The sequence below is a fragment of the Heteronotia binoei genome, chromosome 4 (assembly GCF_032191835.1).
Source record: "Heteronotia binoei isolate CCM8104 ecotype False Entrance Well chromosome 4, APGP_CSIRO_Hbin_v1, whole genome shotgun sequence".
Lineage (NCBI taxonomy): Eukaryota > Metazoa > Chordata > Lepidosauria > Squamata > Gekkonidae > Heteronotia > Heteronotia binoei.
This window is the reverse complement of record NC_083226.1, coordinates 156,106,750-156,123,580: the sequence shown is the minus strand read 5'-3', so window position 1 is coordinate 156,123,580 and position 16,831 is coordinate 156,106,750. Positions and strand designations below refer to the sequence as shown.

At 37.6% G+C, this 16,831-nt stretch overlaps 1 protein-coding gene across 4 annotated transcripts in view; it reads left to right on the top strand.

The window, feature by feature from the left end:
- The window catches only part of NIPBL (NIPBL cohesin loading factor), a 194,778-nt gene that overhangs the window by 91,282 nt on the left and 86,665 nt on the right, over nucleotides 1-16,831 (top strand). For all 4 annotated transcript variants that reach the window (XM_060236065.1, XM_060236063.1, XM_060236062.1 and 1 more), the window contains exons 2-8: nucleotides 4,225-4,368; nucleotides 5,499-5,664; nucleotides 7,801-7,931; nucleotides 8,798-8,897; nucleotides 11,327-11,478; nucleotides 14,534-14,694; nucleotides 15,027-15,120. In XM_060236065.1, coding sequence (XP_060092048.1) covers nucleotides 4,305-4,368; nucleotides 5,499-5,664; nucleotides 7,801-7,931; nucleotides 8,798-8,897; nucleotides 11,327-11,478; nucleotides 14,534-14,694; nucleotides 15,027-15,120 — 868 coding nt within the window. In that variant the 5' untranslated portion in view covers nucleotides 4,225-4,304. The remainder of the gene's footprint in view (nucleotides 1-4,224; nucleotides 4,369-5,498; nucleotides 5,665-7,800; nucleotides 7,932-8,797; nucleotides 8,898-11,326; nucleotides 11,479-14,533; nucleotides 14,695-15,026; nucleotides 15,121-16,831) is intronic.

The window sequence follows — 16,831 nt, the reverse complement described above, 5'->3', positions numbered from 1 at the left end:
TGAACTGGCAGAGACTGACCAAGAGAAAGATCTTGGGGTCGTGGTAGATAACTCACTGAAAATGTCAAGACAGTGTGTGTTTGCAATAAAAAAAGCCAACGCCATGCTGGGAATTATTAGGAAGGGAATTGAAAACAAATCAGCCAGTATCATAATGCCCCTGTATAAATCGATGGTGCGGTCTCATTTGGAGTACTGTGTGCAGTTCTGGTTGCCGCGCCTCAAAAAGGATATTATAGCATTGAAGAAAGTCCAGAAAAGGGCAACTAGAATGATTAAAGGGCTGGAACACTTTCCCTATGAAGAAAGGTTGAAACGCTTGGGACTCTTTAGCTTGGAGAAACGTCGACTGCGGGGTGACATGATAGAGGTTTACAAGATAATGCATGGGATGGAGAAAGTAGAGAAAGAGGTACTTTCCTCCCTTTCTCACAATACAAGAACTCATGGGCATTCGATGAAATTGCTGAGCAGACAGGTTAAAATGAATAAAAGGAAGTACTTCTTCACCCAAAGGGTGATTAACATGTGGAATTCACTGTTACAGGAGGTGGTGGCAGCCACAAGCATGGCCACCTTCAAGAGGGGTTTAGATAAAAATATGGAGCAGAGGTCTATCAGTGGCTATTAGCCGCAGTGTGTGTGTGTGTATATATTTATTTTTATTTTTTATTTTTTGCCACTGTGTGACACAGAGTGTTGGACTGGATGGGCCATTGGCCTGATCCAACATGGCTTCTCTTATGTTCTTATGTTCTAAGGTACTTTTCAGGTATATTTGACTTCCCCAAATATATTAAAGATTTTTCAAGATATAGAGAAAATGGATCCTGAAAAACCCGGAAATACTTGGGATTCACTAGGAATATCAGGAGCTGACGTTTGCAGGCTCCCAGGACTGTTCCCTTTTTGGATCGCCCCCCCTGGTATTTCTGTATCTCCCAGGGCTTGTTATCAGCTTGCCAGGCTGCTTTCAAGCGTTTTAAGCTACTTTAAAGAGTTTTTTTTTAGTTCTTTGCTGGGGTTATTCTTGTGTTTTACTTTGAGATTCTCATGCTTTACATAGTTTGGGATTCATACATTTTACATAGTTCAAGTTTCTTGGGTTTTGCATTGTTTGGGCTTAGAATAGAATAGCTTCAATAGCATTACTATGGGGGAGATTCTGAGATTTTTTTGTCCCCCCCCCATAGAAAACAGTGGAGGATGACTGAGGTCACCTTGTTCAGGGGCCCATAGAATTGGACCCTTTGGTTGAATTCATTTGAGATTTTTATAGAACAAAGTGGGAATCCATTGTACCTTTAAGACAAACTTTTATTCAAAGTGTGAGCTTTCGTGTGCATGTTACTTGCTGTTCAACTTCTGCCTTATAAGTATGGACTGATAAGTTTCATTGCACTTCATCTGAGGAAGTGTGTATGCATATGAAAGCTCACACTTTGAATAAAAGTTTATTCTTTGTTCTTGTGCTACTGACCAACATGACTGCACACCTTGAAATTCTTATGTTGTTTAAAGAGCAGTCATAAGCAATTCCCTGGCAGTTTAACAAAACAGCCCCTCCAACCTCTGGAAAGATTCCCCATAAGGAATAATGGAGGTGAAAAATATTGGAACCCTAGAAAAACCTAGATCTGAATACCATACCATACTGGTATTTGGAAACTGGGAATACCAAATTTTTCACCTTCAGGATATCTAGATCTAAAAAATACTGATTTTTTTTCTTCTGCTGAACACCCCTACACTAACTTTCAAAACATCCTGTCATTGACAGCATTGCATACTGAAGGCTGCGGCTTCCTTAGGCTTTCCTTAGTAAAAAAAGAGATAGTTGTCCTTTATACTTTATAGCTATCTTAGCTTTTTTGTTAGATTGTGTTGTGCTTCTAGAAAGCAACTGACACTGAATGGACTATGTTGTTTGCATTTAATTACTAATATATGCAAAGAAATAGATTCGTCAGGATTATATGAAGCCTGATGGAAATTTTTCTAGATTCTATTCTATAATTGTCTATAAAGCAAGAGGTGTTGGATTTTTTATGGGAAGGTAATGTAAACTTAAGCAACTGTTGCCTGCAATTTGCTCACATCTCCTTGCCAAGCAGCTGGTTATCAATCTAGGTTTTTCCTGGGCTGCATGTACACACTATCACATTAGAATCTTTATTTTTTCTGTGGAATTTTTTTAAGCTCCTCCATGCTTAACTTTGATCTTAAAAATCAGTCTTATGCTAAATGTAGTATTTTGGTTATTAGTTACAAATAGTGATAGATGCTTATAACCTGTAGCATTTATAAGAAGAAAAATTTATCTAAATGTTTCCTTTGGACATTTTATAAGACATTCTGTACTTGTGCGGAGAACAAAGTGCTAGGCTGAAATCATATAGCACATAAAAAGCAAATATTTTCGTTGTTATTGTTGACTGTTATTCAGTGCATTCTGTCTGGTTAGAAGACCGTAGTTGAAGGATACTAAAACCTATTAGTGACAATTGAGAAGACATCCCTTGAGGCTAGAAGGCTGCCTGTAACATTATGTAGATATACACTCAAGTTTGTGATCAAGTATGTGTGTGCATTTCTGATCCCAATCCCTGACAAATGTGTGTGTGTGATGTGCAAGATTGCAAACACACTTTGGTCTTACACTTCCCATTTTAAGGTGTATTTTTACAAAACCTAATGTGTGAAAGATACTTTTACTTCCCTCATTATAGTGATAATTCACAGCTAATGTATGCATAATTTATTAAGTAACATCTGGTTTTACATATTAATGAATTAACCTAGAGATCCCTGTGCTGGGCTTACTAGTGGCATGGAAATTAATTGAATATTGTTCCATTTTTTAGATACATGGAAATAATTTATCAATCTACAACATTTATAATTTTTATATGACACTGGATGGCTTTACTGGTGGCCTGGCATGCTACTTAGCTAGAAGGAAATGTAATCCCTATCACATAAATCTCCACAAAATGCAAGTTACCTGGTTACCATACATGGTTTGAACACTTGTGTCTTGGACTGAATATGTGAATGGTGTTTTCTACTTTTGTCTCAAGTGGCCTAAGGTGTAGGGGGCTGTGGGAAGTGATTCTGGATCAGATTGGTTCAGGATCAGTTTGGATGGGAAACTTTTTAGATGAAGATACTGATATGAAGGTTGGTGTCTTTGTTGGCAGGATTGTTCATGGAGCAATATCCTTCTTATATAAGCATTTATTAATTATTGTAAGGTTCTGGTTAATGGTCTGGTGGCTTGACAGGAGGGAGAGGTTGATTTCTTTTTGAGCCTTCATTTTCCAGTGAGTCTAACTTTAAGTTGGATGTCTGCCTGATCCATGTTTTGACCTTCAACCTTTGTTTTGAAGATGGCTCAAAAGAGATTTTCAGGCCTCATGTGAATGGCAGAGAAGGGCTGGTATTGGCATCTATGTGGAAGGGGAAGAGAGTCTATCAAAACTGAGACTTTGATGGCAGCAACTTGGCTATTGTTTCGTGTATCTTGTTAACATTTAAATTGGGTTATATTAGTGAACTTTATGTGGTTCAACCTTTGAAGACTTTTTGAAATCTACAGCTAGGTCAAAATTCAGCAGACGAAGTGCTGCTTGCCGCCTTGCATATGTCTAATGAATTATATTGGCTACCACCGTCTATTTTCAGGCCCTTCTAAAATTCCTGATTTTTAATTAAAAAAAACACAAAAACTCCTAACAGCTTCGGTTCAAAGTACCTAAAGGGCCTTCTCCTCTCATAAATACTTGATAATAATGTTGATATTGGCTCTCCTTTAATATTCCTCTGCTGCAGGAACCTTAACTGTCACATGAATGTTTATGCAAAGGACTTTCCCCCCCAAAACTGTGTTTCAGTAGTAAATTCATCCTTAGTTTTTTTTTAAAGCTAAAATTGTTTTATTTAATTGTAAGTTATATATTTATCCTTACATTATGTGAGCTCCTTTGAGCATGCCTGGCATGGAAATACACCATTGTGCACATTACCCATATAAGATTCTGCCGTCTTTCTTTTAGTTGATGAAATAATTATGCCTGTACTTAGTTTTACTGTAGTGTTAAGTTTTCTCAGTCTGTGTTTTGTTTTGTTTTTTGTTTTTCTTTTGAACTGGGCTGCTTAGTTTTTACATACATACAAATCTTGTGTGGTCCTGTGCCAACTGACTCTCTTTTTGTATCGTTGCAGTGTTTGGGAGATGGGAAGTAATGATAGCTGGCACCTGAACTAAAATCTGTGTGTAGGCACTACCATCCCAGCACTTCAGGATGAATGGGGATATGCCTCATGTTCCCATAACTACTCTTGCAGGGATTGCTAGTCTCACAGACCGTAAGTATCCTTCTTGCTTTCTCTCAGTTTGATAGTATTGTATTATATTTTGAATACATAGTTTCACTCAAGGCATTAAAAACCCTCCCATCTTAAAGGGGATGGAAAACCTTACCAATACTTCTAACTTTCGAGCAGAACTTCCAGCTCTGTTTTTTGTTGCACTCTAATTTATATGTTGATCAAAGCAAAAGCCAAACTAAAATTTTATATATACAACTTTAAAACAATGGAAATAACACCGTGGTTTTCTCTCTATGTAGCTAAACTTTGCTATGAACTCTTACGTCATAATAATACTTAGTAGTTTCTATCTATGCATAGACTTTAATGTATTTCAGTTGTGTTGTAGAAGTTATGTCAGTTGACTTTCTGAATACTCTGGCATATTTGTTAAATGTAACCTGGGATTAACCTGTTGAAATAAAAATTTAAAACTTAAACCCTCCCATTATTTTTATATGCCCTTTGGCATTGTATGCATATTTCTCTATGTTAGAAGACATTAATTAGAAGGATTTGTGTTCTGTTCTTTGATCTAATGGAACAGTTGCTGACAAAAGAAAACTTTATGCCTAAATTGTTTATAAAGTATGATAGCTATATCGAGCACTTTAATGAGTGGCACAATATGGCTTAGATTCTGCTGCAGTTTAAAAATCAAAGTACAGATTTGGGGATGCAAAACAGAGTCATATTTTCAGTTGATCCTATGTCTTTGAGGAAAAATTGTGGAGGCTCCATTCTGAGTGTGTGCATACACTTCATAGGCCTGCCTACAAGATTTTCATATCACTATACCTGGACTCCTCGTGGGATATTTCAGATCAGAGAGCATTTTGTTTGATGGAGCACTGTCACTTTTGTATCCCTGTTTCCAAAAACAAACATTTCACTATATTCAGGGCAAGTAAACACTGAGGGTTGAGAAGAGTGTAAAGCATTCTCTAAAGCAGGTCTGTGCATTGGGACACTAATTAAGAGGGTTGCCCGACATCCATTTTCTTGTATGATGATCACTCAGTTGAAACTCATGCAACATCACAAGAAGAATAGAAGTGCGGGTAGGGGGTGCAGTGAGAGAATTTAATTGTGGAATAACTAGATCTTTAAAACCCTTTTTAAAACAGTTTTGAACCAGCTGCCTCTTCCATCACCTTTACCTGCTACAACAACAAAAAGTCTGCTTTTTAATGGACGAATCGCAGAAGAGGTGAACTGTCTTTTGGCCTGTAGGGATGAAAATCTGGTTTCACAACTTGTACACAGCCTCAACCAGGTGTCAACAGATCACATGTATGTACTTTTTGATACTTGGCATATGAGTGCCAAAATAGTTGGTTGGGTGTGTAAAATCCTGTTATGTTGTAGGGATGAATGTATAGGGTCTATATCTTCCAGCAGTTGGTAATTGTTAGCTAATGCTGAATATTTTTGACTTGAGACCAGCAGGAACTTTTATTTTGGGGTTTGTGTTCAAAACCTGTTACTAAAGAAGCAAACAAAAGTTTTGACAGGACCTGAACATTTTAAATTTTAAATTGTAATAGACGGTAGGCTCTGTCCCTGGACTGACAAGGCTCACCTAATCCGTCAAGGGACAGGTCCTACTATCTGTTACAAAACTTTATCAAAATTTGCAAATTACGAAGATTCAGGTTGGGGGATGACAATAATTTTGATTAGACTGTCAAGGTTTAAAAAGTTCTAAAATGAAGGTATTGGGAAGGAAGATATCACTTGTTCAAGGTGGGGGGAACAGCCCAGCAAGAACAAGTGTGTTGTATGTTTTATTTACTTAGTGAAAAGGAAAGGAAGGTGAGGAAAAATATAGTGCACTAAGCCAGTGGAATTCACAGATCTGGCATAACAATCTACTGTGCTTTCCAGCTTTGGTATCTTGATCTCGTGATATATAAAAGGTGTCTTAATGTACAGGATTATCTTCTAAATATACTTTTAAAAACCTGAGTTGAGATTTATACACATTGCCAGCTGGGCCTGATAGTGTATTCCTAGGGTTGGGAGCTAAATCTGATTATAGTGTCCTGATCAAAAGTCCTGTTAGGGTTTAGTCCATAGAGCCTTGATCAGATACCTAATCAGATCTGCAACCAGATAAGAAGAATTCTGATGGTAATTATTTGACTTAGTTGGAATGCAGGTATGGTCCAGGACATTGGAGCGTGAAAAGGGCCTCTTCTCATCCAGGCACAGTTTTCAGAGATGAGTACCAGAAGAGCAATATTAGACTTGGATGCTAATTGCAGGATGAATTAGACAAGTGTAGGCTAGAGGAAGCAAGCAAATAGGTAGAATTTGAATGAATCCTGTGCATTATTTGAAGGGTAGGATATAGTTGATCACCAGGAGTGGGTTACACAACATCACTTAGCAAAGATGCACCAAGAATCAGCAATGGATTACTGTAACATTTGAAATGCTTACTATGATCTCCCAGATTGCAGCTTTTATGTGATAGGTTCTCTGTCAACACTTGAGTTTGACTGCTGATCCAGCAAAAAGGGCTTGTGAATAACAGCTGAGAAATTAAGGCAAACCAACCAAACTAATAGGAATGGAGATCAAGGCATGATCTGATGTGTTGTGACATTTTGACATGTCACTGTTTATGTCCAGGTTACAGGCACACAATGGTTATTAGAACTGTATTGGTGGAAATTAATATAAAACCATTTTTACAGCTTGTTTAATAATTCTTAAGCTGTTGTGTTTATTATTTTTGTATTGTCTTTAGTCTTTGTGCCACATCAAGCAGATTTCTAATGAGGCTGCATATAAGTAAATAAACTGGGAGTGGGCTGTAGCTCAGTGGTAGAACATGTGCTTGGCATGCAAAAGGTCCCAGGTTCAACCCTTAGCATCTCCAGTTAAAAGGACCAGGCAAGAGGTGATGTGAAAGACCTCAATTTAAGATCCTGGAAAGCTGCTTCCAGTCTGAGCAGACAGTACTGCCCTTGGGGGACCAGTGATCTGATTCAGTATAAAACTGTTTTATATGTTCATTATACAATTTCTACATTTCTTCATGGTGATGACATTTCACAATTCAAACACTTGCATAAACTTTCCCATTTCTCAAGGTGGTCACATTATCAGTAGTGTGTTCTTAATAAGCACAATAGATTCTTGGAATAATGCAGGGTTGGGGTAAAAATGCTACTTGGTTATGTTTGAACAAATGAGTATTAATATCAACAAGACCTCTTAGTGTAAAGAGTTTGGAAATCACTTTATAGAGGAAAGATTTCAAACTCTGTGTTATAGAAGCTTGTGTGTGTGTGTTGGGGGGGTACTTTTTTCCTACCATATGCTGATGGTCATTTATTACAGATTTTTCTGTTTCAGTAAGAACCTATATTTTAAAATCCTGTTAACTATACCCTTATATGCTTGTCTTTTTGATATCAGAGAACTGAAAGATAACCTTGGCAGTGATGATCCGGAAGGAGATATACCAGTCTTGCTGCAGGCTGTCTTGGCAAGGAATCCTAATGTTTTCAGGGAGAAAAGCATGCAAAATAGATATGGGGTACAAAGTGGTGAGAATTCTTTTTATTCATTTTACTATAATTTGTGTGTAAGAACTAGATTGCATTCTACTGTTTGTAACAGTGTAAGTGGGACAAACCAGATATAAATTCAAATTATATTTGCTTCGCTTTATCACATGACAGAGACAATGGACATTCTAGACCTTCTGTAGTAGGGCATGAAATTCAGATCAAACTATAGAAATAACTTCTTATCAAATGAGCAAGTACATCAGTTGCTAGTAGAAGTTCCTTTCATGGAGTTGGATTATGTAGTTTCAAGGAACATGGGACTTTGTGGACTAACGGCTGCACAGGTTGGGAGGCTGCAGTGTAAAGGGGGAAAGGAAAGGAACAGAATTGGTCTCTTCTTTCTTTTGCGTAAGCATAGCTGTACTGATGAAGAGGTACAAAGAGGATGCCCCACCTTGATCTTTGTGGTTGTTAGTCTGTGGAAGTTCTGTGACCCTGGGAAATAAAGTTTCCCAAGTTTAGAAAGTAGGAGAAGGGGAACAAGGAAAAGGTCCCCAAGTGTCAGTGTCTTCTGATGAAGGATTGTGGGATCCAACTTGGGTGTTTTTCTGTAGTGCCTAACATAATGTTGGCAGTAAATGTTAAGTAGTTGTAAACAAGAGCTGTCTGGGGTTTATTCCAAGCCAAATCTTTTATTTAGGACAGTCAGGGAGCTATTGATTTCTTGCAGATATGTGCTGATGTCGTATTTCTTTCATCCAAGTATTTTTTGGATAATGGCTATGTTTGTAAACATAGCACCATAAAAACAACAATTTGGGACACTGACAGAACAAAAAATTAAAACAATGAGAAAATATATGCATATAGCTTAAATAGTTTTCTGGCTCTTTCTTTTTCAGGAATGATGATGCCACAGTACAAACTTTCTCAGAATTCCATGCACGGTAGTCCTGCATCTTCCAATTATCAGCAAACCACTATCTCTCATAGCCCTTCCAGGTAACTTGTCACATGGGGTTTTAATCTTGTTTGGAGCTTGGTTCTTGTATGTTTTATATGTATGTCTAGGTGCTCAGTTTATTCCCATTTTTACTGCTTTCAGCTTCAACTTGAGAGGTGATTTGAGAATGCTTAGTGTCATTGGTTCTTAGCATTTACTAAGACAGACATGTACAAAGTTCAGTACAGTTCATGGTCTAATAAGCAGCCACAAAAGTGGCTCCAAATAACATTTATGGAGGATAACAGCAAATGTGCTATTAGTTTTATTGGTCTTGTAGTTCTTCACCACCTTTTTCTCTCTCAGTATATAAGTGATAAGACACAGAATTTCTGGCTAACACGTGTGCTGGAACCCTTATGTTTATAAGGGTTTTATACACTATAAATATTAGCAAGCAGTATAAATTCTAAGCAATTCTGGATTAAAATAAAATCTCTCAACTCTACTTCCCTTTTATCCTGAAGTATGGGGGTATATACTGGTAGGGGTTATGGAGTAATATGCATAGAGATGTTGTAAGCATTACCAAGAATGGTGTATATAAAGGACTTCAAACATGAGAAGCTTCTATATAATAACTGACCTGAATGGCCTAGGCTAGCCTGATCTCATCAGACCTCAGAAGCTAAGCGGGGTTGGCATTGGTTAGTACTTAGATGGGAGATCACCAAGTAAGTCCAAGGTCACTGCACAGAGGCAGGCAGTGGACATCTCTTGCCTTGAAAACCCTATGGGGTTGCCATAAGTTGGCTGCAACTTGAGAGCACTTTCCACCAGCAATTACATGCCTGTTCTCAATAGGGAATGACTTTCACTGAAAGGCCTTAGACTAGTCACTTGCAACTATAGGCACCTCTCAAGGCTTAATTAGGATATAATGTAGATTGATGTAGTTTTACAGAAAAGAGTGACAGAAGCTGTTATTTTTGGTACACAATTATAGTTTTTATGGTCCGTTGTAATTCTGACAGCTGCATCAGGCACACAGTGAGGTCTGAATCTCTCAACCCCTCAGAGGCCCCTGAACCTTCCCCATTGTCCCATTTTGTACCACAGGCTTACCTAGTGGCAGGCATCTGCCTTAACTTCCTCTCCCTCCCTGTGTCCATACTGTGCATTTGCGTATCATGGAGGACAGTGTTTCTGCAGGACTCCTTGCACATTGGCTTTTACTGATACATCTTTCAAGGCCTGACAAAGAGGCAGAGAACGTCAGAGAAATATGAGGCCTTGGTCTTTGCCACTATTTTAGTTTGGGAAAGGAAAAAGAAGTATGGACTAGGAACAAAGATTACTTGGGAACATAATGGACCCTTTGTACTTAGGAAGACATTAGAGGCTATCAGCATTCACATAGGAATAATACTATATATGTGCTACCAAGATCTCCTTAGAAGGAGGACAGGATATAAACATTACTAAAAATAATTACGATTTGTGGTGATAACTTTTTTATTTTTTTAATTGCAACCCCAAACAGAAAAAAATAAAAAATATGACAAATAATAAAAAATTGACAAATAATAAGCATCTATTAAAGGTTTCCAAATAGTCTAAAGTATGTTGTGTATATGCCATACACTGAAATGTTGATAATGATAAGGTTGTAAGTCCTCAGTCTACTGGTAGGCATGTATCTCTCCATTGTTGTACTACCAGTCTTTTAACAACAGTAAGGGCATTGAGGGTCCATTTTTGTTAATCATCAGTTACCCTTGAAGAGACAGGCAAATTGTTTAAAAGTACAAGAATATTTGCAGAGATCAGTGAATATACTAGTTGACTAATTGATATGACTAATTACTTCCTCTTCAAAAGATAGAATAACCAGAAATCCCAAAGCATATGCTTAAGAACAGTGCCAACCGTTCGACAATCATTTACTTAAAAAGGCTATGTGGTATCCAATATATTCTAAACATAATTTTCAGCTGAGTAAGTCACAGCTTGAGGTGCATAGAAACAGCTGACTTAAAATTTAGGACTATATCTCATTGCTTTCACAAAACAGGATGACCTAGCTACTTACTGCATTCATTTCTGAGACTTTATGTTTCATATTTATTAACAAATATTCATAAACAAATATTGGAGGCTTCGTATTTTGTATTGGTTTGATGAGAATTTCCACAAGTAAGGGAAATTTGGAAACACTTAGTACTGCAAAGCCATATTTAAATACCAACGGATGTTGCAGATATAAGTATTGTTTAACAGAGGTTGACAGGCCATGTCTAGACTTGTAGAGCTGAATAAATCACAAACAACTCATCGCCATAATCGAAATCATAGTCACTGGTTTGTGATAGTGTCTTGTGTTTACTGTATACAACCATTTCTGGTTTTGAAATTGATTTGTGTTACTATAGGGAAACAATGTTTATATTTGTTTTCATATACATATCTCTTTGGGTTTTATTTTCAGTCGCTTCGTGCCACCGCAATCAAGTTCTGGTAACAGGTTTATGGCACCACAAAACAGCCCAGTGCCTAGTCCATATGCTCCTCAAAGCCCTGCAGGATACTTGCCATATTCACACCCTCCAAGTTACACGCCGCACCCACAAATGCAGCAAGGTAAATACCATCACTTTTGGGTCTTCAGTTGTATACATTAAGTTAGTCTGTATCAGTTTCTGATACTCTGTAATACAACTGTAGCTGCTTCTCATAGCAGAACATATTTGGGTAAGGAGGGAAAAAATCAAGCAAATATACAAACATTACGCTAAGCTAGTTGAGAAACTGCCTAGACTGATTATTATGGCTGTTTTTCATGGGGACTATAAAATGAAAGACATGCTCACTCTTGAGATAAAGCAAATGATTGCTGGTTTTTGTTTTTGTTCTGCAATGCACTATGTGCGCACAATACAAATCTTATTATTAAACAAGTATATTCATATTGTGTAATCATTTCTCTAACATATCTGTTTAATGAACTTGTTTCTTTCTTTATAATGAATATTTAAAACTATAAATTGTGGCTGCTTTCAGATATCACAATGAACTATGGTTTGAATAATCCATTTTATTATGATACCCAAATGTAGGCCACCCAACAAACCATGATTTGTTATTAGATTCTAAGCAGTTTGTTCCCTAACTTGTTAACTGTTCAAGTGCAACTGATTTTTCATTGTGACTGGGAAATTCAAGGGAGCTTAGGATTGCAGTCACGATTTCTTCTTGGCACTGGGAAAGGAGGCAACCAGTAGAGAACTGGTATTGACAGTCAAACTGTGGCCTGTTCCACACAGCTATTAAACTAAGTAAAGTTTGTGCATCAGACTGGTTTAAAACAGTTTTGTGACATCTGAATAGGGGTTGAAATTTATCACACCATCTCAGTTCGTCTGTCTCTCTCCATTTCTTAATATAGGACCAAGGTAAAGAAAAGAGAGCTTTTATTACATAAATTGTTTAAGGTGCTTATTTTAACAATATTTCAATTTATAGCATCAGGTAAAACAAATGCTGCAACAAAGTACAGATTAGTTTTGTTCTGCAGCTTTTCCAAAGACAGCAACTTTCCCCACCTCAGTCTATACAAACACTTTGTATTTACAAACTTTTAATTGTAATCCGCAAACTGCTTTTACTATCTGCTCAGATGCTGAGCATTGTATTCATCATGGAGGAAAAAGGTTTAAAGCTTTATTGAGGTCTTTAGTTGATTCAGTAGTGTGTTAAAATGCAAGGCTTTCTTCTATTTAGTTAGTACTTGTTGTTTTTGGTACTTCCATTGCAGTATGAAAGGTGAGGCGCACATGAGCCTAGAGTTCAGACCTGGTGGCCAGATATGACCCAGTGTGGACACGGTGGTGGTTTTATAGCAGATTCTGCATTGTGTGTGCTTAGCGTATTGCATAAATTGACGGGATAATTAACTCCTTTTGAAAGTTTTTTAAAAAACTGCTATAAAATTCAGAATGTATAAGGACATCTTCTAAAAATAAAATCAGTCTTCCCAGTGGTACTTTTCAGATATTTCCCCCTTATTTGTGCTGTGGATTGGTTCAACTCTTGCTTCTGGATTGTGTTTAAGTGCAATCCAAAATTCACAGCAATAAAAACAAACCCAAACTTTAGAGTGCTTGTGGGACTACATCTGTGTGCTCTCTCTCTGTTTTTATAAGCAACAATTACTCATATGAATACTTTCTTAAAGCGTATGAGAACCCTTGAAGCTGTTTCACATGATGCTTTACCAATATGTAAATGTGGGGAAAGCCCATGTATAACATGATGTATGAACGGTGGGATTTCTTCCCCTCCCCATTTTTTTATTATGTATCAGCTTTCAGTCATTGTTTCCTAAAATGTATACTTGAATAAATGTGGTGCAGTGTTCATGTTGCAATTCAAGAACCTGATTCCTATATTCGTAAGTGAAAAGCTTCAAGACATAGATAACTCTTTAGCGTAGTCTGATATCAAGGCTTGAGAGTTTAACATAGGGAATCTCACACTAATTAACTAGTTTGAGTCATTGTGGGTAAAACACCTGAACAACCCATGAGCTATGCAAAGCAGCATGTCAAATTACATTCATTTTGTGACAGTAGCTTTGCACTCCTATTTATTTTAAACATCTGTAAGCCTGCCTTTCTCACAGACAACTGTTACTCCAGTTAATTTCAGTTGGCTTAGACTGGAGTAATTTGCATAGGTTTGCACTGTAAGGAACATGCTGATTGAAGTCTGTTTCTAATAAAAATATTTGAGGGTTGTAGTAATCAACATTTCCATCCTAGATTTCCTTTTTTTGAACCATTGTCAATAATCAATTTGAAACATTATTGTTAATCCATGGAGTGTAGCAATTTTGTACATCATCAACTCACAGCGACACTTAAAGACTATTGGGATTAAATACCCTCCCCCCCATATGTTTGACTTTTCTTAAAGACCACTTCAATGTGCACATGTTGGATGTGTTGTCTGTGCAGACACCAGCACAAATAAATTTGTAGTATTCATATCTTTCAGTGGGACATGGTGGGACAGTTGCCATGGATGCTTTTGGCTAAACCTGCATTGAGCAGGGGGTTGGACTTAGATGGCCTGTATGCCCCCTCCCAACCCTATGATTCTAAGATTAACGGTGTGAGGGTGTGAGGCGCCCCAGGCACAAAGGTTCAAATTTGGGAACAATACTTGTTTAGTAATTAGTCTTCAATTGTAGGAGTACTTGAGGATTGTAGTACTGATGCAATTCCACTTTTGAAAGAAGTTGTAAATGCTTAAAGAAAGACATTAAAATTCATTGTTGAAATATATGGAGAGCCAGTTTGGTGTAGTGGTTAAGTGTGCGGACTCTTATCTGGGAGAACCGGGTTTGATTCCCCACTCCTCCACTTGCACCTGCTAGCATGGCCTTGGGTCAGCCATAGCTCTGGCAGAGGTTGTCCTTGAAAGGGCAGCTGCTGTGAGAGCCCTCTCCAGCCCCACCCACCTCACAGGGTGACTGTTGTGGGGGAGGAAGGTAAAGGAGATTGTGAGCTGCTCTGAGACTCTTCGGAGTGGAGGGCGGGATATAAATCCAATATCTTCTTCTTCTTCTTCTGTATGCTTATTCAAGGTAAAAGACATTAAAAGTGAGATTAAAAAAACACTTATCTTATTTCAGCTTCGGTATCCAGTCCCATTGTCTCAGGTGGGATGAGGAATATACATGAAAATAAGGTTACAAGTCAGTTGTCTGGAAGTTCAGCCAATCATCATACTGATAATTCAAGACATGGCTCCAGTGAAGACTACCTACAGATGGTGCACAGAATAAGCAGTGACGTATGTAATATACTACTATTTTAATGCTAGCATTTCATTTTTTAAATAACACAACAAAAGTTAGTCCTTCAGCTTCATTTCTTTTTGACATGTAGTTAAATGTTTCTGTGCTGAGTACTCATATTGTCTGTTTATTTTAGAGACATAAAGGTTCTCTACACATTATTAAAATTTTAAACTCGGGTGTTTTACCAAGTCTCTGTTTTATATATTATTTGACTGAGCAATACAGGAGCTGCAGAGACATTGGCTTTTGATGCACCTGTTCACATAAAAAATACAAAGTAATTATGGAAATGCTCATTTCTAACAGTTGACTTATATTATTCTAGGATGGAGATTCTTCAATAAGGAACGCTACATCATTTCCCTTGAGATCTCCACAATCAGTGTGCTCCCCTGCTGGAAGTGATGGAACACCTAAAGGTATTTTTTAATAGCTCTATCATATACTTGTAGAGCTCCAGACTTGTGCTTAAAGTTCAGGACTGATAATTCAGATGAAACTAAATAAGTCTCTTGCATTATTAAAACATCATTTTGGTCTACTAAATAAAAACCTTTTTGGCATTTGAAGTGGTATCTTCAGAACTGTTAATCTGGATTTTTTTTTTTGAACACATCGTCCATGTAAAAAGTTAAACTATTAACCACACATTTAAACATTTAGTATAATTTAAATGCACAGTTACATCTTAGTCATCTGAAGTACCGTAAAATAAAATGCCGTTGCATTATTAAACAGGACCTATCCTGTTGAATTTCTGCATCGCTGCAAATAAAAATTCCAGTTTATGATTTTTGTAAGGAAAGTGTGAAGTTAATGTCAGTAACTGTTCTTGGGATGGATCCTGCCTAGCTCTTCTTCTTGCACCAGAAGAAAGAGGGCTGATTTCACTCAGCCCTCACTCCCCCTTTCTGGCAGCCTCACCTCACAGGTCCCATGTTCCCTGGCATAGTCTTTTCTGTGGTGAAAACGTTCCACTTCTCCCTCTTACACCATCAGAAAAGCTGGTATGATCCATCCCCATATCTTTTAAAAACTTGTAATCCATGAAGTAAAATGTTGACCTCAAGCCATGTGTTGTACCCTACCATTTGTTTTATAATCCCTGTTTGTTTTTCGAAGTCCTAGGGAGATCATGCAAACAGGAGATCTGTTGAGCTCCTGGCAGGCGCTTGCATAGTGGCTGGTAGGTCACCTGCTTTTCAGGACTACTGTACTGGGCTGCAGTTCCTCCAAACCCCCTAAACTCTGGTCCTCCCAAATAGGGATTCTAGTTCCATCAGCATGGCCCGATGTCACTAAACATCATACAAAAAATATTCCTAATGAGAGGTATTTTTTGAAAAGCATTTACTTGTCATTTTTGTGCTGCAAAACAAATAAATAGGGAAACGGCTCGATAGAAACATTTTATATTTTTCCCTTTATAATAGCATAAATTCAGTCACATCTTTGGAAAAGAAATGGCTGACCATTTACAAAGTTATGGATGAGTAAATCCATAATTTACAAAGTTATGAATGAGTACTCTGCTTGACAGTTCCTGTTAAATACCATCAACATGAAAAAGTTTCAGGATTCTCAAATACCAAAGTGTGTGCTTAGTAAAATTTCTATAGGCAACTAGCACTATCTGTAGTAATGCATTTGAATGTGTGGCAGGCTGGTGTCAAATGTATGCCAGCAGATGACTGGAATTGCTGTTCTTCAACATGAAGACACTTGATAATGGTTGGAAGCAGAGTTTTAGTCGGCTTTGCAGCAGTATTGTGACTTCTCTGTTTTGTAAGCAGGAACAAATGTTTATTTGCCTTTTTTTTGTGTGTATGTGGCGGCAGCAGTTTAAACAAAATGTATAGTTATAAACTTTAGAGCCTCTGAGGAAAGAGTGTTCTGTGCCTGATATCAAGGATGCTGCTTTTCTTGCCCCCTTTGTTGTGTTTGGTATGTTGGGGAGTGGTTAAGAAGCTGCTATAAGCTGAACAGAGATGTGAGGGGGCACATAAAGGAAGGCGGTTCCTAATGTATGCCAGTCAGTCCTAGGTGGCATATAGAGAAGAAAGAGTCACTTACGATCATCTCAGTATTTTTGTCAAGCACTTATCAGAAGTTTGATGACAGTTTATCTAT